Source organism: Epinephelus moara, chromosome 24, assembly GCF_006386435.1.
Source record: "Epinephelus moara isolate mb chromosome 24, YSFRI_EMoa_1.0, whole genome shotgun sequence".
In the NCBI taxonomy this organism is placed as follows: domain Eukaryota; kingdom Metazoa; phylum Chordata; class Actinopteri; order Perciformes; family Serranidae; genus Epinephelus; species Epinephelus moara.
In genome coordinates this window covers 24,758,126-24,783,544 of record NC_065529.1, presented here as the reverse complement: position 1 = coordinate 24,783,544, position 25,419 = coordinate 24,758,126, and the positions used below count along the sequence as shown (strand labels likewise).

Below are 25,419 nucleotides of genomic sequence, written 5' to 3'. Positions count from 1 at the left end.
AAAACATTAGCTTACATCAGTAAAGACTGTTCTCTTTTATCTCTTTGTCCCTGCGTAGCTTTAGTTACTGCTTTCATATCAGAAGCATTTTTGACTGGATGTAAAAATAGAGTGATTTTCTTAATCCGTACCCCTACAATACTGTGACTCCAGAGCAAAGGCAGCTGTATGCACACACACACACACACACACACACACACACACACACACACACACACACACACACTTGAATATACACATACATAGACACACAAACACGTCCCATTACTGCCCCAACCCTTAAATCCTCTGTTGTTCCAGTTGCTCGGGGAGTGATTACAGAACAGCTCTTCTCTGAGCTGCACTGCTCTGACAGACCCTGAAAATAGACGTGTTAAATATAAAAAAAAATGAAAACAGCCTTGAGTGGAGATGCCTCGCTTTCTCACCTCTGATTGCAAAGATTAATAGAACATCTCAAACATTTTCCTTTGGGAGACACATCGCCTGTGTGATGTGTTGTCAGTATTGCTGTTATACAAGGTTTTTTCTACCCGTGTGACTAAAAATACGAATTTGTCTGTTTGTGAGTCTGTGAATGAGTTTGCTTTGCCCAGCAGCCACAGTCAGGACAGCACCAGCTCTCCTTTCTTCATCTAATCTGCTTGTCTCTACGTTCATACCTTTTCTCTTCTTGGTTGCAGGAATACTTTTCCAGGAGAGCCTTTTTCTTTTATTTTTTAGTGTTGTTCTGATGTGGTTTGGGGCTTTCTTCCTCTGTTTGTGCAGCTTTCTGATCTCCCTCTGCCTCCCCTAAAGACTTCCTTCTTATAACTCCCTCATTGTGCGACCACTCTCATTGAGTGTTTCATTTGGCAGCAGTGTCCAACAGCTATTTATAAAGGCAGAGAAACACCTCCAGATAAAGTATGTTTACTTGGAAATCTACTTAAAAGTCCTGCCAACAATCTCACTGTCTCATTACACATATATCACTGTGACTCAGAAACTGCCATGACTAACAGTCCATTAGTCCACCAGTGTGCGTGAGGTCATCACTGCCAGTATGTGAAGAAGTAAACATGATGACTAATAAGCACAAAAGTGTTTGGTACCACAGATAACCTACATATACAGAAGCTTATCTCATCTGTTGGCTCAGACATTTTGACCTTTTACATTTGGTGGCTTTGCTGGGCTACCTGATCGTCATTTGAACTTGATTTTCATTTAAGATGCAATGCGTAATGCGTGGCCACATATTCCAAACTAAAAGTAGTTTAGAGACTATTTTCATCTCCATACCAACTAGTACAAGTTTTCTTAGCTTTTTCAGTCAAGTAAATACACAAAATAAACCCACAAAATGTCAAGAATGTAGGTATTCTTGAACTTATTTTCCAATGTGATCTCATCCCTGTTCGTCATATTTTGACGCTCGGGCAGCCTTTTGTGTTGTATCATGATGCAGGTTTAGGCGACAACACTACTTGGTTATAAGGATAGGAAAAGTTTGTGGTTGACAAACGACTGACGTGACAAAATAACTCAACGTTGACTTTTAGTTTCACATGGGACACAAACGCCCATCTCCTAGGTCAAAGTCCTGTGCTTGTTGGATCCATCCACCTCCCCTCCCACCCCACCCATCCTACGCGGACTTTCGCACTCTTTAGACTACGTCCGTAGTTCTGACCATCTAATGGTGAAGAAGATGGGTTTATATTGGAGTTCGTTGAAAGCTTGCTGCATCTCATACAGACGCTAAAGGGTGCATTGTGCATCCATAATTGATGCCAAGGGCCACTGCTTATGTAGTGGTTTTTGATGCCTTGGTAGTGAGACCAGGCTGTATTTCTTTGTAAAAGTACACCTATACACCATCTGAATTCAAGTTTCTCTCTGTCTTAAATGCCTTGTTAACTTATTGTGAAACACACTTTACTCAAACTCCACAAAAATATATTATATATTATATAAAAATGTATATATTTCAAGACAAGACCGGCTGTGGCTAGCAGGTTAGCATGCTAATTTCAGTAGACATCTCAGCAACACAATACATAGACGTCTTTGACATAACATCAAAACTGTTACTTCTTTACATGTTGTTGATAAAGTCTTTTTTATTTTTTGAATGTTTTAAACTGGTCATATCTTACACATTGCACTTTCAAAGAACACACTTGGACAATTATACATGTTAGCCAAATTCGGGACAAGTCTTCTATCTATATCTGTTAGCAGAAGCTACCTGATGCCAGTGCAAACACCTGTAGAACTGGTGTGTTGTGTTTAACACTCTTCAGTACACTTACTCATTCCTGTCTTGTGCTAAACTTAGACTTTAACCAGACCTTCAGTGAGGGGAGACAGAGTAGACAGAAAGTTGTTTTTAAGCAACAAACAAAAACTGTGAGGGATGACCACAACGTACGAGTGAGAGCCCACATCTGCAGCCAGCAACGCCGTGGGAAAAAGGAAGTGGCGCGAGGAGTAGATGTCCTGCTACACTGTGAAAAGTGTAACTAGGTCAGCTGTTAACGTGCAGGATGTAATCGCATGTGATATGAAGAGACATTAATCATAATCATTCTTGTATTTTTCTAGCTAATGCAATTGACCTAATAATTGTTCAGGTCACAGACGCTGAGAGCAAAGAGCAAACAGAGAGCAAACCACAAGCATTTACATTAACATTGATATCTGTACATATATGGAAATATAGATGATGAAATGTATGTTCGAGCGCCGGGTGCATCTCAGTTTGGTATTAGCCTACTTACTGAACCATTTTGTGATGCAGCATTGGCAGCTAGCCAGTGGATAGTGATCATTTTGAAGCAGCAATATTTTAAAGTAATTAACATGGAAGGTGCAGGCCAATGACTGAGAAATAAATGCTTTCAGCAGCAGGACCTGAATGTATGGAGTGGGATATATAGACTCTGTATAGATGAGAAGTTGAGGCACAGGGAGATCAGCTGATCAGATCCTGGTTTAACCTTAAGCTCCATTCTGTATTTTTACATGTTGCCAAGCCAGAATTCCTAAAACTTTTAATAGTCACAGCAAACGTAGTGTGAAATTTCATACACAGGCTGTGTAAAAATAATGGAGGTAGCCACCTGACATCACCCATTGGTTTGTGGACTCCTGTTTTGAAGCCTCGAGTTGGACATTTTGGCTGTCACCATCTTGGTTTTAGAGCCAAATTCTACCTCTGTACAGCTGTCATGAAGGAAAATTAGAGACCAAAACCATTGTGTACCAAACTGTAAAGCGTGAATGTATAAACAGAACTCGACACAGTTATGGACGCTGTCCCCATTAATTCCTGGGAAAATTGCTCAGTGGTACATGACACCAAAAAAGTTCAACATATAAAACATATAAAAGTGCCCAGATGATCAGCAGTGTTTCCGAACTGTGTGGACCATGCAGCAGGTACACTAAAGCCGAGCTGGCTACTTCCAGGTTAGCACTCTGCTAATTTAGATGGAGATAAAATATGATTAGTATGGCTCTTCTAGACTTTTCAAGTGTCATTGGACCAAATGGATCAAATTCTAAAAGTAAAACGAATCATTTTCAGGGATTGTGATGCTCCAAAAAATTCACAGATTTACAGACATCTATTTTGCCATGTAAGTCAATTGGAAAAAGTCTTTTGGGGCCACATAGCATCACATGACAGATAAGTAAGTTCACTATTTGGCCACTACAAAAATAGTCTTCAAAGCCTTGAGCACTTCCTGGGGGGTTGCTGTAAACATGTTTATTTCTGCTGTAAGGTTGAGCATTTTAATGTGAGTGTCTGTGGGGACAGACTCGCTTTTGGAGCCAGCTTCAAGTGGCCATTCAAGGACCTGCAGTTTTAACCTGCTGGAGGTTACCACTTGATTTCATACCTACATGTTAGAAGTCATCTCTCATGTTCAGGAATGAAACCCCTGCATTAGTTTAATGTGGAGCAAAGATGTGCACGCATGCATATTTAGCTCTATTAATCTGTCACTCTCCTGGATTGAAAAACTGTGCATCAGCTCTGTTTAGGAGCGAGTGGACGCAGACGACATGAACGTGGCTGATTTGTAGTTTTGGTGAGGACAGCGGAGTGGACTGAGGACTGAGGAGTATTTTCCTTGGCAGTATTCCAACAGGAAGTGAAGCAGGCCGTTTTAACTCAAACATGCATGGATTTGATTGCAATAATGATAATTACATCCATCAGCATGCACAGAATATGAAGCACCAACAATAATCTGCTCCTATACACACACAGATGAAGGCCTGGCACGTAACATGTGCAAAGCTTTAGTCATGCTTAGACTTTGGTGGAGTGTCACCGTGCTGTTCGAAGCTCCAACAGCATCTCAATAATTCGAGCTGTTGCTGACCATGACCATTTATGGGGTTTGGTGGGGGAAGATGTAGTTAACAGTCTCCCAACCATCTGCTGTAACACAGAGAGAGAGAGTGAGAGACTCCCGAGATGTAAATTAGGTCATGGAAGCAGCACTCAGTACAAATACAGTATACTCTTCTTCTCATGTAATATGTGTTAATTATTAATGCACTACGACTTGAGGAGCCGAACGATCTTCTCTTTATATCCTAACCTTATAAAACCCTGTAGGTTTAGCTTTGTGAAAGGATTTTATGCTCTAACTGTAACTGTTAATACACCAACTTGCTTTCAACAATAACCTAAACCAGAAACCTAAAGTCTAAATGTTTTGGTTGTCATTCAAAGTAGCATTCAAGTGCTTTGTATTAGCCCGTCTACCCTTTGTGATTCAGAAGATGGCATAGTTACCCACTATAAAGTTTTTACTCAAAGACTCCCACTTAACCTGAAATTATGCAGAGAGAGATACTAATTTAATTTTTAATAGGACATTTCTGGACATGGTTTTGACAACTTCGAAAGGTTAAGAGGACAGTCAGAACTTTAACTGGATTGTTTTAACAGAAAGAAGACATCAGTATCCAGTAGTGCAATGGAGGGTGTACACAGGTATACAGGGTATCTCCACTTCTTCTCTGGCCGTTTACAGTTTACCCACCTACCAGCCGAAAAGCCAGGAGATTACACCCACTTCCTCCTCTGTAACCTACCCATCTACCTCGTACACCCACTGTAATGTCCGTAGATGTCTTATCTTACTGACATAAGAGTTAACCAAGAAGGAGCCGACTTCGTAGGTTCTTTTCCGTGTAACTTTACTGCCATTCGTTTAACGTCAACAACATACATCCACCTCAGCCCTCAGCTTCCTGTATATGTCATGCTTGCACATGCGCACTAAGAGGTCAAGATAATAACCTGACAGGACCTTCTAATAATGACAACTTTCATTCATTACACCCACCTCATCAGCTACCACCACACCGCTGTCAGTATCTATGTCTGTATGTTCTTTTAAATCACTTCGGAAGACTTATATTTATCAAAAGGTTTCTCTCTAAGTTCTCCTTTAAATTTTTAGGTTTATTTTTACTCTTAACTAATAGGTTACACTGTACCTCTCTTGATGTTGCACTTAAATCTTGCACAGCTTTATATTATACATTTGAACTAGTGTCCTCACAGATTTTCTTGGTGTTTCATTTTTGGTTTTTAATTTATCCGTTGTTCTTAAGTTTATTTTTTATGCCTGTTTTTTTCTTATGCTTGCCTGGTTTGTCAAATATTAACTATTAATTTTATTGTTGTGTTTGTTATAAAGCACTTTTGATGCTGGTTTTGAGAAGTGCTATACAAACTTTTTTATTATGACATCTGACCTGCATGTCTAGGACAGGTGCATTAAAGGTGTGTCAGCAGTAAACTCCTGCACACTGTCATCATTCACAACTTTTATTATTGGTCTGTAAACTAACTGTGTAAAGAAAGAACATGATGTCAGGAAGCGCTCATTTTTCAAGTGGAAAACTCTGAAATTATAAAATGGACAAACAAAGTTAAGGGTTGTGTTTAGGTGGTAACCCCAGATTCGTAAAAGCTCCCACAAGATTTCATGTTCCATGTCAAGAGATCATTTTAACCCAAACCATGATCTTTCCGAACCCCAAACCAAGTGCTTTTTGTGCCTAAACCTAACCAGACCTTAACCACAGCTTTGCCCCAACATAAAACAGCGAGACAAGAATATTTTGTAGTGGCTCGTGAGAGTTTTGCATATAGCCATGACCAAAATTAAGACAGATGGCTTTCCTTTTCTGTGCTCACTGTGAATGTGATCACAGTTGTCTAGTTGATGATGCTGTGTGGCTTCGTACTGTGGTCATTACTGATGTGATTTCAACTGTAGCGGAGTATGCTGCTTCAGTGAAAGCTTACATTGGGAAAAAGGAAAATGAATGGCTCTGAAAATGCTCCAATAACAGTTTACTCAGTTTCAGTTAGTGTCCACTCTTACATATAAAGTTGTTGTTTAGTGCGATTGCGGACAGTGAGCTGTCGTTGCCTCAGTGCAGCAGATGGGATTATTGTCTGACCCTCTGCTAATGTTGTAGTTCTGTTTGCTGTCATCTCTTTCCATCTGGGCAGGTGTGTTGTCTGAGCCAGTGGGGTTGCCAAGAGACTCAAACCCCACTCATCCAAAATATCCATCAATCTGTATTCAGTAGAAAAGATGTTTGGCACACAAAATTGCCTCACAGTGAGACCTGAAAATGGTCACAGAGAATGTTTTTCTTTTACCTGAAGTTCGACTTTAACCTTCACTATTTTCATGGACAGAATGTTTACACAAGAATAAAATGTTTAATATGATCTGGATGTCCATAAAGCCTGCATGCGAGGATGCATTCACAGCTCGCACTGCTGACACTCCTGATGGTGGTCCAGCTGTTGCTCTGTGGGAAAATGACACATTACATAAGTGTCTCAAACAAACATGACAAGCTGAGTGGCTCAGTTCATCACTGATTTGGATGTCACAAAGACCATTACGCACCATTAAGGGTCACTTCTTAGAAAACGCTGATGTGTTCGTAGAAAAATCTGCGGTAATGTTCACTTTTTGTATCATTTTGACAGATGGTAAGATGGCGGCCCTGTTTGACCTGATCTTGATAAAGAACAATGGGACCAGATGTCCGTCTCTGCTCAGAGTGATAACATACAATGTGTGTGTATCTGATTCTGGTTTATTTGTTCTGGTCTGTCTTTATTGAGGTCACACCTTTGAGGATATGGTCAAAAAGTAGTTTGTTGGTAACGCCATTCTGACATTTTATAGTTAATTGCTGCAACTGTTGTTGGTCTGTCTTGGCTGACACAGCTCTTCAGTGTTACATGGAGGTTGTTTGTGGTGGTTGCTTCAATTATTGGTTATCACACTGCCGATCCTTCATGGGAAAGCTTATGACGGCACTAGAGAGGAGGCTCCGGCTGATTGTCGAACCTCAGATAAGGAGGAGCAATGCAGATTTCATTCAGAGAACCGGGCTGCTACTACAAGACATCCGGTCTTAATATAACTGATGCTGGTTGCACAAAACACCTTAAGTTAAGATTATTCTTAAAGTCTGAGTTAAGGTTGCACAAAACGGTTTCTTGAAATGTTCACTTAAGTATTTAAGGTTTTCTCTGTATGTTGGTCTTATACTTAAGAAATTCCTTAAATATCGCTAAACCATTGCACAAAACTTTTTAAGTTAAGATTTTCCTCAAAATCAGAGTTAAGGTTGCACAAAACACCCTCAAGTTTCCCTCTTAAGGTTTTCATATGTTGTTCACTGAAGTATTTCAGATTTTCTCCTTATGTTAGTCTTATATTTAAATAATCCCTTAAAGTTACTTAAACCATTGCACAAAACAACTCAAGTTAAAGTTTTCCCCAAAGTCTGAGTTAAGGTTGCAAATAAATACCTTTAAGTCTTCTCCTTAAGGTAACCTTACGATATTCACTTCAGTATTTAAGGTTTTCTCCTTATGTTGGTATACTTATGGAAGCCCTTAAAGGTAGTCAAACCATTGTACAAAATACTTTAGCAACCCACCTAAGTAATAAAACTAGCCTAACTTTGACTCTATCTTAATTGCAACATGACCGATTTTATGGCGATAAGTGAAGAAAATCACATCTTGAGAGGAGAACGTGTTCTGCGACCGGGAGACTGATGAGTAATAATGTATGTTTTATTAGTAAATGCCTTCACATTTTTTCTTAACAAAGGATTTCTTTTAAGAGACTCTGTGCAACGCCCTTAAGTTAGTCCCTTTGCTTAGGAGTAATTAAGCCTGGAGTGCCATACTTAAGGAGAAAACTTAAGGTATTTTGTGCAGCTGGCCAGTGGAGATTGTCCAGTATTTTGGTTTATGAATAAATACCTAATGACAGTGCCATCAGCCTCAAATGTGTTTTATATTTAATGCCAAATAATACATTAGCATGCTAACATGCTAAACTAAGATGGTGAACACTGTTAACATTATACCAGCTTATCATTAAGATGTTAGCATTTTAAATGTGGATATGTTAGCATGCTAATGTTAGCTTCTAGTTCAAACACTCAGAGCTGCTAACATGGCTGTAGATTCTTTCCCAGTGAACAGTGTCTTGCAGCTGTGATGCGTCTTCTTCTTTGTCTCCATCAATTGTGTGATTTCACTCTTTTAGATTCCATAATTTTCTGGATTATTTTTTTCTTTCTTCTGATTTCCTAAACCGGTTGATTATTGTTGGTCAGCAGGACTTTTAATAAGATTATTCTGGAAAATAAGCAAACTGTCTCAAGAGTCCACTGGTTCAAACCTCGGCCGAGAACACCACCACACTCACATAACACACAAACACTCTTTGTTTCTCTTGCTTACACACACACATGCACACACACGCACACACACACCCTGACCCTGCTCCCTTCCCTCTTAATCATCCCATTATAGAAATGAGTTTGTGTTGTTGACTGCATGAGTGAAGCACCAGGCGATGAATTAGTTTAATTACTGTCTTATTTGAATCCAGCCTGCTTTACATGTCTGCAGTGTTTTGCAGGAGACTGAACTTTTGTCTGACAGTCAGCATATTAACACGATAAATACACAGTGCATGTATTTACATAAAATTACCACAAATGATCATCACCAGTTCTGAACAGTGAACATAATATTTGTGTATTTCTTGTATGTAGGGGGCCGGTGAAAATAAAACGAGAACTGAAATGAAGCAGAAAGAGAAAGACATTATTTAGTGTTTCACTGTCAATATGGCGTCTTGTTTAATGGCACTATCAAGCAGTTTTGGCAAATGGCTGACCCAGATTTCCACTGGCTTCTTGAAAGCTTGTTATTATGATTACAGCTTACATAAATGTGCTGACAGGGAATGGTGGCTTCTGGGAACAGTCCAAAACGACAAAATGAGGCTCCTGAAAGATTCCACTTTGCTACGATCAGCAGAACAGAGTGAAATGTTAATGTTAGGGTATGTGATTAAAACAGTGTGGCAGGGGATTATGTACCAGTTTCCATAGTCAAGAGACTTAAAGCTGGAAACAAAATCCAGCTGTGGCGTAAAAGCGTGTCAGTTCCAGGGCTGAGTTGTAGAATGAGGCCAGTTCAGTGCAGACGTGATGGGAACAGTTGTGACTGAGGACAGAGAAAAATAATTCCACTTTATATCCTTTTTATTTTATAACAATATACTGTATAACAATAAGGCCATAAAAGTCATTAAATAGTCTTAAACTTGAATTTGTGATGTCTTATTTTTTTTAAACAATTTTTTTAAATTGAGTTTTTAAATATTAAATGTGAACAGTAACATTTCGACAAAGAAAATAACTATAATATCCCCAACCCTGGCAAAAAAAAAAAAAAAATTGAATTGAATTAAAATAAGTTAAATAAATAAATAAGTTAGTAATTAGAATAATAAAATGATAATGATAATAAACGTACATAAATAAATTAAAGAAAAAAACAAACATATAATCACAGCAGTGCATAATTTGCAAAAAGCTTCAAATTATTCAAAACCATGAGCTTCATAAGAGCTCCACAAATGAACAAAGTTCTTGTCCTTCTTTTTTAGAATATACATCAGTCTCTCCAACGCAATTTGTGAGGTCTTAACTACTACAAACATTTTATTTGGATTAATTTATACATCGTTTTATTTCTTTTCTCAATACTGGATCACTTTCGACAATAGTTATCTACATTAGATGCTTATAGACACAGGGAACATGTGGAAAAATAGGGTCTACGTTAAAAACAAATAAATTAAAGTTTCCCTTTAAACCGCCTCCGTACTCCACCACTGTCTCTTACATGGCTCATTAAAAGTGCTGCAAATACTTAAAGAGGACAGTGATGGACCTTTGGTTGGTGTTGCCACATTTTCAGTTTAAAAAATGTTCTATTTGAGATAATGTCTAACAAATGCTGAATTCAAGTATAATCTCCACTTAAACTTACGAGTCCTTCCTCGTGAGAACAGATGTGTTTATAATGATTGAGGACCTGTACAGTAGCTGCAGCTACTAGAGTTACAGTTTGGGCTTAACACAGGAAATTGAACAACATTTTTGTGCAGAAATCTGTCTGCAGCATCTGACCTGAGAGGATGTACCCCACAATTAGCTGCTGTGTATTAACCCAATCCTTTTCCCTCTTTCTCCCTCTTTCTGCAGCGGAATCGTACTCTGTGGCGGTCAGGACCGGCAGTATCACCCCATCAGTGGGCCCTGTGCCCCACCAGGCCTCAGGCAGCTCCAGCCCCTGCTCATTCTCCTCGTCTGGAGGATCACGGCACCCTGTCAGCGCCCTCAAGAAATGGCTTACCAACCCTGTCCGCAAGCTGAGCTCTGATACCAGAGGAGGAGCGGGAAAAGTTGAGAAGCAGATGTGCAGGTCAGACTGGAGGCAGTCGTCATCGCTCCGTTCCCACAGTGAAACTCAGCTGAGGCCTCTGGAACCAAACGACAGCTACACCATCCTCCCCTCTGGAGACACAGTGAGACTTTAAGACATAAAGGCTGCATTAATACCTCATATAACATGTTTTTATTTTGTAATAATTCTTGTGTTTGTGTTGTTCAGGTGTGGAAAGACGGTGTGTTGAATCCAGTAGCCTCTCCTCCTGCACAGGCGCCCTGTCAGAGCAACTTATCTGACCTCCTGCAAGGCAGAGACACACAGTCCCTAGTAATGTCTCTATTCATTTCTATATCATGTTGTTGCACCAAACTTTATCAGGATGGAGACAGGAATTAAAAGGGTGGCTGCATTATTTAATGTATTTATTTTCAGGTCTTTATGCCATTCTGTAGCTTCTCAGTAATATATCTTATGTATTTAAATCTGAAAATTCTAATTTTGGTTGAAGTATGTGTGTTTTAGCGTCAAAATTTTCTCAAGCCCCTCTTAAAAAGTTTTCCCACATGACCTGACGTAGGTTCCTGCATGATGACATTGCTACATGTAAACCCTCTAGCCCGCTGTAATGTGCCTCTTCATGACCAAGCCAAGCCTTCTTCGAGAATAGGTATCGATCTTATGTTTTAGGTTTGGAAAGGCAGACAGAAAGACTGGCACAAAAGCTAAGCAACGTCCTGCTGTGGACGCCACGTTAGTTTGGTTCCGAAAGTCACACAGTAACACAAACAAACTAACCGATTAAGGCAGTGAGTAGACCAGCAACTTCCCATGTTCTGCGAGGTGTTTCTGTCAAAAGAGTCTATATAGAGTCTATAGTCAGCAGAGTGGCTGTTCCCATTTGAAAAATCAACCCACACAACAACCCAGATGGAGTCGGCCTTCAATGTCTGAAATTAAGATATAATAGAAAATAAGGAAAACTTATTAAAACTGAAAACTGAATAAATAAATATGACCAAATAAGCAATAAATCTTTTCAGAAAATAGACCACACAGAAAGTATTAAAGAAAACCAAAATGGAAATCATACCATAATCAGCTTTAACCTTTACTTTGGTCGACAACATTATGAAAACAGTTTGCAGTGCAAAAAAAGTTGGGGAACGTATGATACATGTTATTACTGTGATGATATGAAACGACACATTATATAAAATAGAATTTTTTTCTGATCAGACAATATAATTACAGAAGTTGACCGGAAAAAATGATTGAGAACAACATAAATGAGGCATAAATAATTCATGACCAAAGACAAAAGTGCTCTTACAACTGTTCAGTCAGTGTAGCCTCTCTCATAATCAAACCCTGATGTAATGCTCATCAGTTAATAATGTATAAATGATGGAAACATACACTTGAATGTTGAGACAACTCACACTATGAATTATAAACGTCCCTCTACATCCTTCTCAGTTCTATTAGCATGTGAAAGGCTTTTTATTTACACACATCATTTGACTTCCACCAATTGTGCCAATTGAATAGCTCATATTTTCACATTTTGCTGCATATTTTGTGTGCGCACACACACGAACACACACACTAGCACATAAGACTACATTCTGGTAACCCTACACTGTAGTAAATACTCTTTGAACGGCCGTGTGGAGTGGAATCAATCCTGTGGGCTTTTCTAGACGGCATCTGGAAGTAATCAACTAGCAAAGCAGTCTGTATCTGGGGGTGAGGAGCGTACTGTCACGACACCCAAGCAGCCTATAGCAGTAAAGAATTAATTAGCCCAGGGGTGCTGCGGGCCACTGGACATATGTTAACATAAGTACTAATGTTGGCTGTATTATGAACAGGTTTACCCTCATGTCCAGCTCGGCACGAACGTGTCCTTCTTGGTCTTCCTTTCTTGGCAGTCGACTGGTTCAGTTCCTGTGGCATTGTCTGACATTGTTCAGCTTTTTAAATGGCTGTCCTCGCTTTCAGCCTCTCTCAGTCCAATGGGCCTTTGGGACGAAAATATTAAATGAACACCTGCAGCTTTATGTTTACTTTGGCTCGTCAACCTTTTAAAGGGAACTGATGCTTTTTCTTATTTTCTAACATAACGTTACAATGTTGGATGTTCATATCAAAAGTGGCCACATTTCAGATGATGAGGTAAATGTGTGTAAAAGTAATCCCTGTGAGCTAAACCTCAGGCTTCAGACTGTTCTGAATTCTGCTTCTAATGTTTAGACAAGCTACATGTAGCTACATGCTAACGTCAGGCAAACATGTCATCTTTGTTGCCGATGTAAATTTCTCCCAATTTTGGATCATGTTCCTGCTGGAACAGGTCTAGTTGTATTCAGAAGTTTTACTTTGTGATTTTTCACAGTAGTAAGTGCAGCTATACTTCGTTGCAGTTATTCCCCAGCTGCAAGTACACTGCTACATGTAGCTACATGCTAACATGAGGCAAACATGTAATCTTTGGTGCTGATGTTAATACCTCACCAATTTTGTGTTGTATTCTGCTGGAACATGCCCAATTGGGAAGATTTTGGTTTAGAAGCTTTTATTGGTGATTCTTAAAAGGGGAAAGTGCCACTATTCTGCATTATAATCATTCCCATGGCTGCAATGATGGTGCAGAGATGCTGAGATACATTTTTCAGGAGGGGGGCTTAAAGAGACAGGCGCTAAAATGGAGCACATCAGACAGAGGAAGAATACAGGTGTTCCAGCACAGACAGTATGAGGAAAATAAAGAATTTTTCAACATTAAAGCATGTTAACATGTCCTCAAATACAAGTATGAACCTGAAAATGAGCACAATAAGTCCTCTTTAATGTTGTCCTGTCCAGATCAGAGTAAATAACAAGCTTTATCATCTTTCTGAATGAATACTTTGACATTCTGGGAAATATGCTCATTCACTTTCTTACTGAGAGTTAGGTGAGGAGATTGATGACACTCTGTATGGTAAAGATAAATGTACACTTTTAGTGGCCAGTTAGCTTAGCTGAGGAAAATAAAAAAGCTGGCCTGGCTGACGGTAACAAAATCCACCTACCAGTGCCTCTAACGCTCACTAATTAACATGTTACATCTTTGTTTGTTTAATCTATACAAAAACCAAAGTGTAAAAATGACAATTCTCTCTTTAACAAGACATTATGTGACAGGCTGTGTCTAACATCCTGGAGTCTCCAGCACAAAGCCCAACACATAACCACCTGCAGAGTGCAAACTGTCATTTAACATGTTGGTTTTAAACTAAGGAGATGTAACGTGTTAGTTAGTGAGCTTTAGAGGTGCTGGTAGGCAGATTTTGTTTCCTTTGGACAGAGCCAGCCTAGCTGATTCCCTCTGTGTCCAGTCTTTGTGCTAAGCTAAGCTAACAGGATGCTGGCTCCACCAATTTATCAACCCTACAGACATGAGAGTGGTGTCGATCTTCTGATCTCACCCTCAGCATGAAAGTGAATGAGTGTTTCACTGAGTGCTGAACTATTTCTTTAACCTCCTTGTAGTTGTCAGAGGAGCTAATGGATTTCTGCTTGATGAGAAGTTACTGTCGGAGAGGAGGAAACATTTAGAGCAACAAGCTAAACTCAGTTTAGTGGCAGCAGGATAGTGGATAAGAACCAGAGTGGAGACGGAGTTTGAATCAGCCTCAGATGTTTCTCATTGGCAGCTGCGTGAAAATGTGAACCGTCGACTCAGACTCAGAGAGAAAAAAATGACTGACCTTGGAGAAAAAAAAAGGAAAATAAACAGAGTGCATATTTGACCCACAGACTGACTCAGCAGACAGATTATCATCCAGAGCACCAAGGCAGAGCACAAAATGTGGTTAGACTACACTATGTCAAAAGGATTACAGTCAAACTCACATTAGATTATACTGCTTTTAGGTGAGGAGCGATATTTGTTACATAACAGCTCTCTTTACACTGCGGTCAGTTACCCTGACCTTTATCTGAGTGGACAAACTGTACTGATGATGCTCATTATTTACCTTCATCTGTCAGGCCTGATTCGACTTTTCCAAATTCCTCTGCCCAGCAGTCTCCTCAGCAGCGAGCAGAGACATTTAAAAAGTGATTATTATTCTCAGGTTACACAGGATTTTAGGGGGTGGCATGACTTTCCAAAAGGGATCATAAAAGGGAACATAAAATTGCTCCACAGATGTGTTCTCCAGGTTCATCTTCATCATCATCATCATCATCATCATCATCATCATCATCATCATCATCATTTCTACAGATGTGTGCAGGCTGGCTCAGAGGTCACTGTAGATGAAGCGTAATGATATGTGAGCTTGATGCCCAGTGGTCAGAAATCACTCTGCACCACAGCATTTGGAAGAAGTACTCAGATATTTTAGTTACTTGAGTAAAAGTACAAATGCAACAATTAAAGGACTCACAGTCATGTAGACATCCCAGTCTCAATAAACATGTGCACTAATGCCTCCTCATGCTTGTTTGGCTAAATTGTCAAAGACTAAAGACAATTCGTGTTTATTTTTAGTTTATTTTAGTTTTTTTAAGTATACAATATTGTTTCAGTTATTTTTCATTTTCTCTAAAGTCTAGGTTTTATTTCTATTTCACTTAACTAAAATTGCTTTTTCATTCCTAGTTTTAGTTTTCGGTTAAGTTTTACTTAACTGACACTGCTTTGTATCAGGGGTCACAAGAGTAAAAGTTCAGGAGCCACTGATTTTATCTTTAACAATTAATTGTATTTTAAAAGCTCATCATAGCTAGCATTTGTATGTGGGCCCATATGGGTAGTAAATGGGTTGAGAAATGAGGCCTATATTGGATTGTCCATGGGTTCCATATTGGCCCCGTGCTAACTGCCCACATCGATCATAGATATATATACATAGATGCTGCATTCAACGGTGCTCCTCATTGGAGCGATACGTCAACGCGGCCGCCATCTTGCCCAGGTGGAGCCGCGCTGCCTAATGCATGTATGTCTATTGAGGCAGGAGATTATTTATGATTAAAATCATCATTACTCGCTGAATTCTCAACCGATTTTCATGCGGTTTGGTTTGTTACAATCGTCAGACATGTAGTTATGATACAGGATACTTGGTTAAATAAAAAATGCAGCTTTTCATACCAAAATATTTGATCTTATGTAGATAAAGTAACAGTAATAGTTCTACAACACATTTAAACTAAACTTTCCCCATGTAATAAATATTCTTTTTTCTTACTAGATGTACAATGCCCACCATGATGTCATTTAATTATTAATTTTGACTATAAATGTTTATTCACATTTCACACAATGTGCAAAAAATAGTGTATCAGCAGGGTTGTGCCGAGCTGCAGTGCAGATTCTGATTAACAAATGTTGGTTTTGTACAAGTGAAAATAAATGACTTAGAGCTGCATGTTTACACAAAATTTTGCTTTAATCTCATATGTATAACACCACAGTGCTCATGGGAGCCTGGACACAGAACTGTTTACATTATTAGGTCATATTTACAAAAAATACAGTGTACAGTAGCTAGTATTATTTTTAGGAGTCTGCCCAGTCCTGTCGAAGTCCTCAGGTCTGAAGTGACAGCTGCAGATGACTGAGGAGTCACTCGGGACAAAGTCCTTTCTCCTCACTGCTGCTACCCATGCCCGTCTCCTATCTGTGTTTTTTGGGAAACTACACACAAAATAAGTGTGTCAGAAAAACGCAGTTCCACATAATTTGTAGTTACAATTCAGGCCACAAGTTAACTACTAACGTTATACTGCGTTATGTCACGTTGGTGCCATGAAACAGATAGTTGACAATTTGGAATAACACATACACCGACATAGCTGTTTGACAAAGCATCATAATTTTAAGTAATATTATATAAATGTTAACCTTTTTTCTTCAAGTTGTGTGACATAGCGTTAGCTTAATTTGGCATTAGGACCAGATCAGGACAGTTACTTTTACTTGATTAGCTTAAAAGAAGGATCACTTTTTCAGATATATACCTCATTAAACATGTTCGTAACAGTAAAATATTGTAAAACAACTTCTTACCTGTGGAATGTCATTCCCTTCTGCTTGGTTTTAACACTTCTTTCGTTCGTACACCCAAATGCAGAGCAAAAATGTGGCATTTTTGCCGAGTCTGACATGGGTCTGAACCGGTCAGGGCGCCTAGACAAGATGGCGGCGGTATTGACGCATCCCACAAGCCAGGGTGCGGCATCTATGTATATATATCTATGCACATCGATGGCTTTATTCAAGTGGGCCCCACATGGTTATGCTAATGTTACCTGGATACCAAGTAGGTATGGACCCCAAAATGGGAATCTCATCTGGGGCCCACTTGGGTAAATCCACCCATATCGGCTATTGGCATGGAGCCAATATGTAACCCAATAACGGTCACATATAGGGCCCATTTTAGGGCCCATTTTTCAGTCCGTTTACTACCCACATGGGCCCCACATATAAATGTTGGGTGGGTAGTAGTTATAGCTAGTGGAGACAACAAAATACTCAAATATTGCTGAGTGCTTGGGAAAATGAACTTTCCACTGGGCTTTACTGCCCCACAGAACATGCTGTCTCTGTCTGTCTCCTCTTACGTAATATCTGACAGTGATGCTTACCAAAAAATGTCTTGTTTGTGTGTTTCAGAGTCAGAAATCCAGCATCAACACTCTCCAAGGGGAGGACAGCTGCACTGTGACTGACGACTCGGCCAGCCAGTGGTCTGCTACAGTGGACAGCGAAGAGGAGCGAAACATTGCCTTAGAGAAGAGCATGTAGGTGTTGGCCTCTACATTTAACGAGGTGTTTGACATTTTGGGAAATAAGTTTATTTGCTTTTTTTTTTTTTTTTGCAGAGAATGAAATAAGATGCCACTTTCATGTCTGCACAGTAAATATTAAGCTACAGGCTGCAGACGTTTAGCTTAGCTTAGCATAAAGACTGGAAATGGGGGAAATAGCAAGCCTGGCTCTGTCCAAAGGCTCACTGGATATAGACTGTGGCTATAATCCTGCCACTGGCCGACTATTTAGGCCGGCATCCTCCCCCCTTCCACTGTGTTAACGTTTCCAGAATCCCCTTTGCTACGGGAAACACTAACCTCCAGGCTAACAACCTAAACACTGAAAATGGCACATTTTGACAAAGATTTGGATTGTGCAATAAGGCATGCCTGCTTTGTTCTCGGCTGAATTGTTTTAAAGACCTATAATGCCTAACACAACTTGTAAACACAACTAAGAAAAGCCCAAACTCCGTCTTGCAGGTGCAAATAAAGAATAAACAGTCTGTTTTCTGACACCGCCAGTCGCAGTTGACTGAACCTGAATTCCATCCTTTTTGCCCTGGGGGTCTAACTTCAAACTGTCCCAACCCCCCACTGGATAAGCAAACATTCTGTTGCTGCCGTCTCCGGAGCTTCTCTCCTCCCAGTGATTTTGCCTGGTTAGCATGAGCTATCACAGCAGCAGCAGCAGCGCTAAGACAACCCTGAGGCAATAAATGGTCCCAACAAACTCCCACCAACACTGAAATGTCTCAACTCTGTCGTCAAACCCATTAATACCACTAAGGTAATGTTAGCCGTGTGATGCTAACAGTTAGCCCTGTCACTGTGTATGCTGCCCTCCTAAATATTGCAAGGGCACCGTTGCTGCATCCCGGGCTTTGTTCCACCTGGAATGATTGTTATTGGTTTAGAGAGGCAAAAACAATCCAAGGTTTTCCCCCTATAGCAGAATGATAATGTGTGCTTCCAGGCTGTTCTCTAGTGCTGACACAGTGCTGTGGAGACAGGTCTGGCTACGTCAGACTAGTTGAGAGATAAAAACCGACTCCCATCCTGAAACTTTATATCTCGTTTGTTTTAGTCTGGACAAAAAACTGAATGTAAAAACAAGTTGTGGTTTTACAAGTAGTAATCTGGCTAAGACAAGCTAACTGTTTCCTGGCTGTATCTTGGCATTTACCACACAGACATGAGAGTGGTTTAAACCTTCTTATCTAACTCTCAGCAAGAAAGTGAATTAGTGAATTCCCTGAAATGTCAGACATCATTTAACATGTACTGTATGTACATTTTAGTTTGGTAATAGCCTCTATTTGCTTTCCTAATGTCCTTAAATCTCTCTCTCAGATATGTGCTGACAGAGCTAATCGAGACAGAAAGGCTGTATGTGGAGGATCTTGGACTCATAGTGCAGGTGTGTCTCTCCTCCAGCCTTTAAATCATCTGCTTATGACATTTTTAAATAACTGAGATTCCTTCATCAACATTCACGTCGTAAACTCAGAGAGGGGTTTGGTTTTGTGTGTGTGTGCGTGTGTGTGTGTGTGTGTGTGTGTGTGTGTGTGTGTAGGGGTACATGGGCACCATGGCCAATCAGGGAGTCCCAGAGGACCTGAAAGGGAAGGACAGGATTGTGTTTGGAAACATCCACCAGATCTATGACTGGCATAAGGAGTGAGTCAGAGACATCTCCTCTGTTCCCCCCGTCTGTTCCTCTGAATTTGAACCATCTCTTACAGTTAATGCAGATTTTCTGAGTTCTGCATGTTTCATTGTGGTTCAGCGTGTGTCACGTCCCCTGTGGCTGTATCTTTCCTGTGTGTATGTGTGCGTGTGGTTGGATGACTGTTCCTGCCTGACCTTTTCTGCTTCGTGTCACACAGTTATTTCCTGGGAGAGCTGGAGAAATGTGTGGGTGATCCAGACAGCCTGGCCCAGCTCTTCATCAAACATGTGAGTCCACAGATCGGCGAGTTACAAACCGGGATGACAAGTTCTTTTTTCTTTCCGTCTCTGTGTGTTTTCAGTTTAGCTGAAGGTCGCAGCCGTCTCACAGATCAGAGCGCTTACTGTGTGTGTGAAGCCTTGGCCTGTCGCCATCCAGATGTGTCTTCATCTCGAGGATCAGTTTGTCTGCAGGTGCAGCTGCAGAATAAACGGTCTTGTAATCATCGGCTTTCAAAGCTGACGATCAGTGTTGAAGACGATCCACAGAGACGGCGTGTAGTGTGAAAATGAGCTGAAATTACAGATTGCAGAGCTCTATAAAAAGTATTCACGCCTACCTCATATGCAGTTGTTTAACACTGAATAGACTATTTAATTTCATAGTGAAAACAGATCTCTATAAATTCAATTTCCAAAGGACGTACTAACATAAACACAGAATAGCGGCTGAATCAAAAGACATATCACGCAGATTCAGTGTCGTAAAACATAAAAAGACTCTCTAAGGGTGGTGAATACTTTTAATTGGCATTGTTACAGCAGAAAAAAAGGGAAATATATTTTTGATTTGGTGCAGCTTTTCCAGCTCAGCTTCTCTATCTGCTTCACTCACAGTAGTGTAGCACGCCTAATTAAGCTACAGCAAATTAAACCGTTCTTTCTCATCCACTGGAAATATTTAATGAGCCAAAGGTCCTGCACTGGTTTAACAAAACTCCCCCCGCCCCAACAAAAAACTCTTGAGGGAAATGGGAACACAACAACGCTGAGAGGAAACCAAGAGTCAGAGCTGCTCAGAGGCTTAATACTTCTTCACACTGCCTCTCACACACAGATTATTATTTGGAATAATTGTCACATGAGCTCTCTCTCTCTCTTAAATTTTTTTTCCAGGAGCGGCGTCTTCACATGTACGTGGTTTACTGTCAGAACAAACCCAAATCAGAGCACATTGTCTCTGAGTACATTGAGACTTACTTTGAGGTGAGTGAACCTTTATACAACAGCTGATTTTATTAAAGCTCTATAAAGACTTTTTTCTTTTATCTTTGAACATGTTCTCTGTGTTTTCTTCACCTGACAGGATCTTAGGCAGCAGCTGGGTCACAGGCTGCAGCTTAACGACCTGCTCATCAAACCTGTTCAGAGGATCATGAAGTATCAGCTGCTGCTGAAGGTTTGCAATTCAACACGACTGTGTAGCTGCATGTGTGGCACTGTTACACAACATTAAAGGGACAGTTCATGCCAAAATCAATAAAATGTATTTTTCCTCTTACCTGTAGTGCTACTTATCCATCTAGATTGTTTTAAAGCAAGTTGCAGAGTGTTGGAGGTATTGATTGTGATGCCATGTTCACACTTAACACAAAGGTGCCCCAATATGTCAGTTGTCGCGCAGCTGCCTTCCAGCAGTTGCCTGGCTGTTCACACCAGAAGTGCATTTCTCTGTGCTGATCAGCAAGTGATTCTGCTCCACATTTTGTCATCACACTTGGAGAGCTCTGTCTCTGTGTGCTTGTGTGTCTGTGTCCACTTGTCTCTCCCTCTCTGTTTAGACACAACTGACATATATGTGGAAGCATGGGGTGCATATTTGATCATTTATCATAATCAGATAACTTATAACGAATCTATAATAGCCTTTATATTGTTCATAATGGATCATCAGCGTGTTTTCGTGCCAGATGTGCTTGCGGCTCGTGCAAAAAACAGACCAGACACCAAAACTTTCGCCACAGATTGCAAGCTGGCTGCGGAGCTCAGGCTGTGGTGTGTCCTGTATGAAAAGCCCCATTGTTTAACATGGGCCCAGAAAGGACTAGAGCATCGCTTCTGCGTTCAGTGTGAACTTGGCACGAGATGTAAACCTCAATGTTGTTCTCCTTGGCTGAACTAGCTCAGTGGTGCCAGGTGAGCTAGCAGTGGTAGCAAGCTAAAGAGAAAGGGTTAAACCGAGCCTGAGATAAAACAAGAGTGAACATCGGAGCGGCTTTTCAGCGATGAGGAGTTGCAGAACCTGAAAAGATTCAAAACTGACACGCTGGAGATACTGAGCTTGACAGAGTGAGAGCGTGAGCAGGGGAGGAGGGCAGCACAGTGTGTGCATGAGCAGAGATCGCCACTGTGTTTGTGCTGGATTTTTTTCAAATGCCATTAGGAGCACTAGGAGAAGGCAGAAGAGCATGATTTTTCCACAGATTATCCGTCTCATGTAATACTGTCAGGTTATAGTGACAGTTTCTGCAATTATGACACAAAGTTTTTTTTTTTATAAAAGTGAACTACTTTATCTCTAAACACACCTCTATCTGACCCCAGGACTTCCTGAAGTACTACAGCAAAGCAGGGAGGGATGCTGAGGAGCTGCAGGTACGAGTTCATTACAGAATGTGAATACATATACAGTCAGTTGCCAGTTTGTTAGGCATGCCTAGCTAAAACCATTGAGGTCTAATACAATATAAGTTATTCATGAAGGTTATAAAGGTCGGTTTTTGTTGACTGTTTCAGGCCCTGTCTACATGTATATAGATGTTTTTGAAAACAGATATTTTCCTTTACGTTTTGGCCCGATGTCCACATCCAAACAAAGTTTTATGTCAGATTTTTTTTAAAATGCCTTTTAAGAAGATTTTTCCAAACTCTGGTTTCTTTTTAACTATGTGGATGTGTGAACTGGAGCATTTGGGAAACGATGACATCATGTCCTCAATTTGTGCATGACCACTGTTACTCTGTGTAATGAGTGCACCAGAAACAACAACAATAGCAGACTACCGGTTTGTTTGCAGTATGTCAGCACTCCTTCATCTAATATCTACTTCACCCTTAAACTTAGAGTCGCTGCACCATTTCATGAACGAACGGAGGCATCTGCTGTATACATGTAGACGGAGCCTAACTGAGGTGTTGTTTTAACTGTGTGATCATTTTGGAGGCTGCAGTTTGTGGTGCTGTTGAACTGTACACCTCTCTTCCAATTAAAATCAGTCAATCAGTCAACTTATTTGTCACATAAAATCATATCAGACACAGTTCCAGTGAAATGTAATCCTGTCAGTGCTGGCCAGGTGTATCCGGTACCGTCTTCCTGAATTTGCTGGGAGAAAACACAACAGCCTTCATAAAAGTAAGATTTATTGCAGGGCTGTTGTACTAGACTCCATTACTTTTAGCTGCCGTACCTAATAAACTGGCAACTGTAAACTGGGATGTTATCTCCTGAGTCTGTATATCACAAAATTGTGTTTTCCCTCACTGATTCTCCTCCATCTCATTTCTTCCATCAGAGGGCGGTGGAGGTGATGTGTTTCGTGCCAAAACGCTGTAACGATATGATGAATGTGGGCCGGCTCCAAGGTTTTGAGGTGAGAGACGGATTATTTCCTGTGCATCATGGCAGATGAAACGCACATCCAGGGTGACTTACGACAATGTTTGTGACACACGCACTGTTTCAGGGGAAAATCACAGCTCAGGGGAAGCTGCTCCAGCAGGATACCTTCTCTGTCAGCGAGGAGGAAAGCGGCATCCCGTCCAGAGCAAGGGAGAGGAGGGTCTTCCTGTTTGAGCAGCTGGTCATGTTCAGTGAGCCAATCGATAAGAAAAAGGGTTTCTCCTTGCCAGGGTATATTTTTAAAAACAGCATCAAGGTGAAGTGAAAGTGTTTTCTTTAAAACATCTTTGGTTTAGTGTTTTTTTCCCCTTAATGTTTAACAAGTCTCCTGTGTGCTGCAGGTCAGCTGTTTGGGCGTGGAGGAGCACTCTGAGAATGATCCATGCTTTCTGGTCCTGACCTCTCGAGGAACAAACGGCAGTGTGACGCGCTTTATCATGCAGGCATCATCTCCGGAAATACAGCAAGCTTGGCTCGACGACGTGGGGCAGATCTTAGAGACTCAGAGGAACTTCCTTAATGGTACCAGAGCTCAGTGTTAACTCAATAAAAAACACACATTTAAAGGGATACTTCCTCATTAAATAACCATTTGTATATTGGTTACTCACCCTGTGTTATGTTGTGTGTTGTTTTGTTATTGTATGTAATGTTTGTGCTCCATACCATGTGATATGGTCGTGAGTCAAACAAATGAAATGGTTTCACATCACTTCCTGTCCACCGCAGCCCTTCAGTCTCCAATAGAGTACCAGCGCAGGGAAAGCAACTCAAACAGCCTGGGCAGGAACATGAAGTCTCCAACAGCATCTGGCCTGCGACCTCACTCCTCTGCATCCATGGACCGACGCCAGCAGCCCTGCCTGCTGACTTACAACACTTCCCTGCCCTCTCTACACCCACCATACCACAGCCCGGCCATGAAAGTGGTAAGTGTGCTGCAGCGCTCCTTTAGCACATTTGTGTACTTTAATACATTTCTCCTTCTCTGACATCCTCTGTGTTTGATTTCCTTCTTCTCTCTCAAGCTTTCTAATCCCTGTGCTGTGACGACTCAAGCAGCTCTCCCTCCGCTTCCCTCCCACCAGCAGCTCAGTTCATCCAATGGCCTGCCACCCTGCAGCCAGCACAGCATGCAGGTATGTCAGTCTCACTTCACACAATCATGAAAGTATCTGGTATCTAGCCATGAGGATAGTTTTTGGTTTTATTTCCTCATGTTTGACAATATCAATGTCTGAGTACTGCCACCCGAATACAGTGCAGGTTAATGATGTTTTGTTTTTGGTGCTCACATTAATGAAAAGATATCAACAGCAAAGTCATTTTTCAACAGAAACATCCTCCCTGTTCCTGTTTATAATCCACGCAACACACACAAACAGGTTTCTGACTGTTTCTTCCACTTAGCAAGACTCAGTGGAAATGTTTACACGAAAGTCAGCGAGTCTGGAGAAAGATTTGAACTCAACACCCAAACAAATACACCCTCGCCATCAGTGCTCCTTCAGAAGCTCCAGAAATGTCTCCAGTGTTATTTACTTTTCATTACAGTCATGGTGCAGCTCCGTTCCTTGTGGGCGAGGACGGTGAAGAGGGAGAGCAGCCTGCTCAGTCTGAGCTACTTTGTTTGTTTCCCCTTTACAGTGCCGGGACTGTGTATGAACACCAGATTTTTTTCAGTGCACACAGAGCGGACAGATAGTGGTGCATGAGAAGATACTCACTGAGTTGGACAAACAGATTATTGGATTTAGGATTGCAGACTGAACCTTGAAGTACATTGTCTCCAGCCAGAAAGCTTGGTGATGATTTTTTAAACTGACCTTCTCAGTGCTGTGAGCACGGCAAACACATTTCCAGACTACAGTTAGAAAATATGTTTCATGTGGGTGAATATAAAACACACTTGAAAGAAGATTTAACAGCAGCTGAGGATCTTTTTTGTTGACTTCAGTCAGCTGCAGGACTTTTTAATGCTGAATATACTTAAAATACCTAAAGTCAAAGTATGTATGTTCCATGCTGTCAGTGTTTTCCTGTTCGCTCTGATGTTTCTGGATTAATATCACTGCTGCATTTTACTGCTGTATATGTTTAAGGTTGAGCTCATTTTAACTCCTTTATATACTGTTGGATAGTTTAATCTACAGCAATGCTTCATATTCTCTATAAGATCATCATGTGCTTGTGGCGTTGCTCTCCTGTGAGAACCACGCATCTCTAAAAAGTCAACTTTTCACAATGTCAGAAAAACAACCGTGTTTTCAGCTTTGTGACGACACATTTTTCAGCTGATCCAAGAGGGTTTTAAAGAGTTTATTTAGCTCAGGAAGTAGGAGAATTTTCTCAACACATGAAGGAACACTTCATCTGTTTATCACAAACGTTCAACATCAACACATCATCAACGTCTAAGTTCACAAATGCAACATGCCAA

At 40.7% G+C, this 25,419-nt stretch overlaps 1 protein-coding gene across 2 annotated transcripts in view; it reads left to right on the top strand.

The window, feature by feature from the left end:
• arhgef25b (Rho guanine nucleotide exchange factor (GEF) 25b) overlaps nucleotides 1–25,419 on the top strand; it is a 39,123-nt gene that overhangs the window by 9,991 nt on the left and 3,713 nt on the right. For both annotated transcript variants that reach the window (XM_050038857.1, XM_050038858.1), the window contains 14 exons: nucleotides 10,630–10,952; nucleotides 11,039–11,143; nucleotides 17,490–17,617; nucleotides 18,980–19,046; nucleotides 19,203–19,306; nucleotides 19,516–19,585; nucleotides 20,474–20,563; nucleotides 20,664–20,756; nucleotides 21,902–21,952; nucleotides 22,873–22,950; nucleotides 23,044–23,235; nucleotides 23,321–23,501; nucleotides 23,709–23,908; nucleotides 24,008–24,118. In XM_050038857.1, the coding sequence (XP_049894814.1) occupies nucleotides 10,630–10,952; nucleotides 11,039–11,143; nucleotides 17,490–17,617; nucleotides 18,980–19,046; nucleotides 19,203–19,306; nucleotides 19,516–19,585; nucleotides 20,474–20,563; nucleotides 20,664–20,756; nucleotides 21,902–21,952; nucleotides 22,873–22,950; nucleotides 23,044–23,235; nucleotides 23,321–23,501; nucleotides 23,709–23,908; nucleotides 24,008–24,118 (1,793 nt within the window). The remainder of the gene's footprint in view (nucleotides 1–10,629; nucleotides 10,953–11,038; nucleotides 11,144–17,489; nucleotides 17,618–18,979; nucleotides 19,047–19,202; nucleotides 19,307–19,515; nucleotides 19,586–20,473; nucleotides 20,564–20,663; nucleotides 20,757–21,901; nucleotides 21,953–22,872; nucleotides 22,951–23,043; nucleotides 23,236–23,320; nucleotides 23,502–23,708; nucleotides 23,909–24,007; nucleotides 24,119–25,419) is intronic.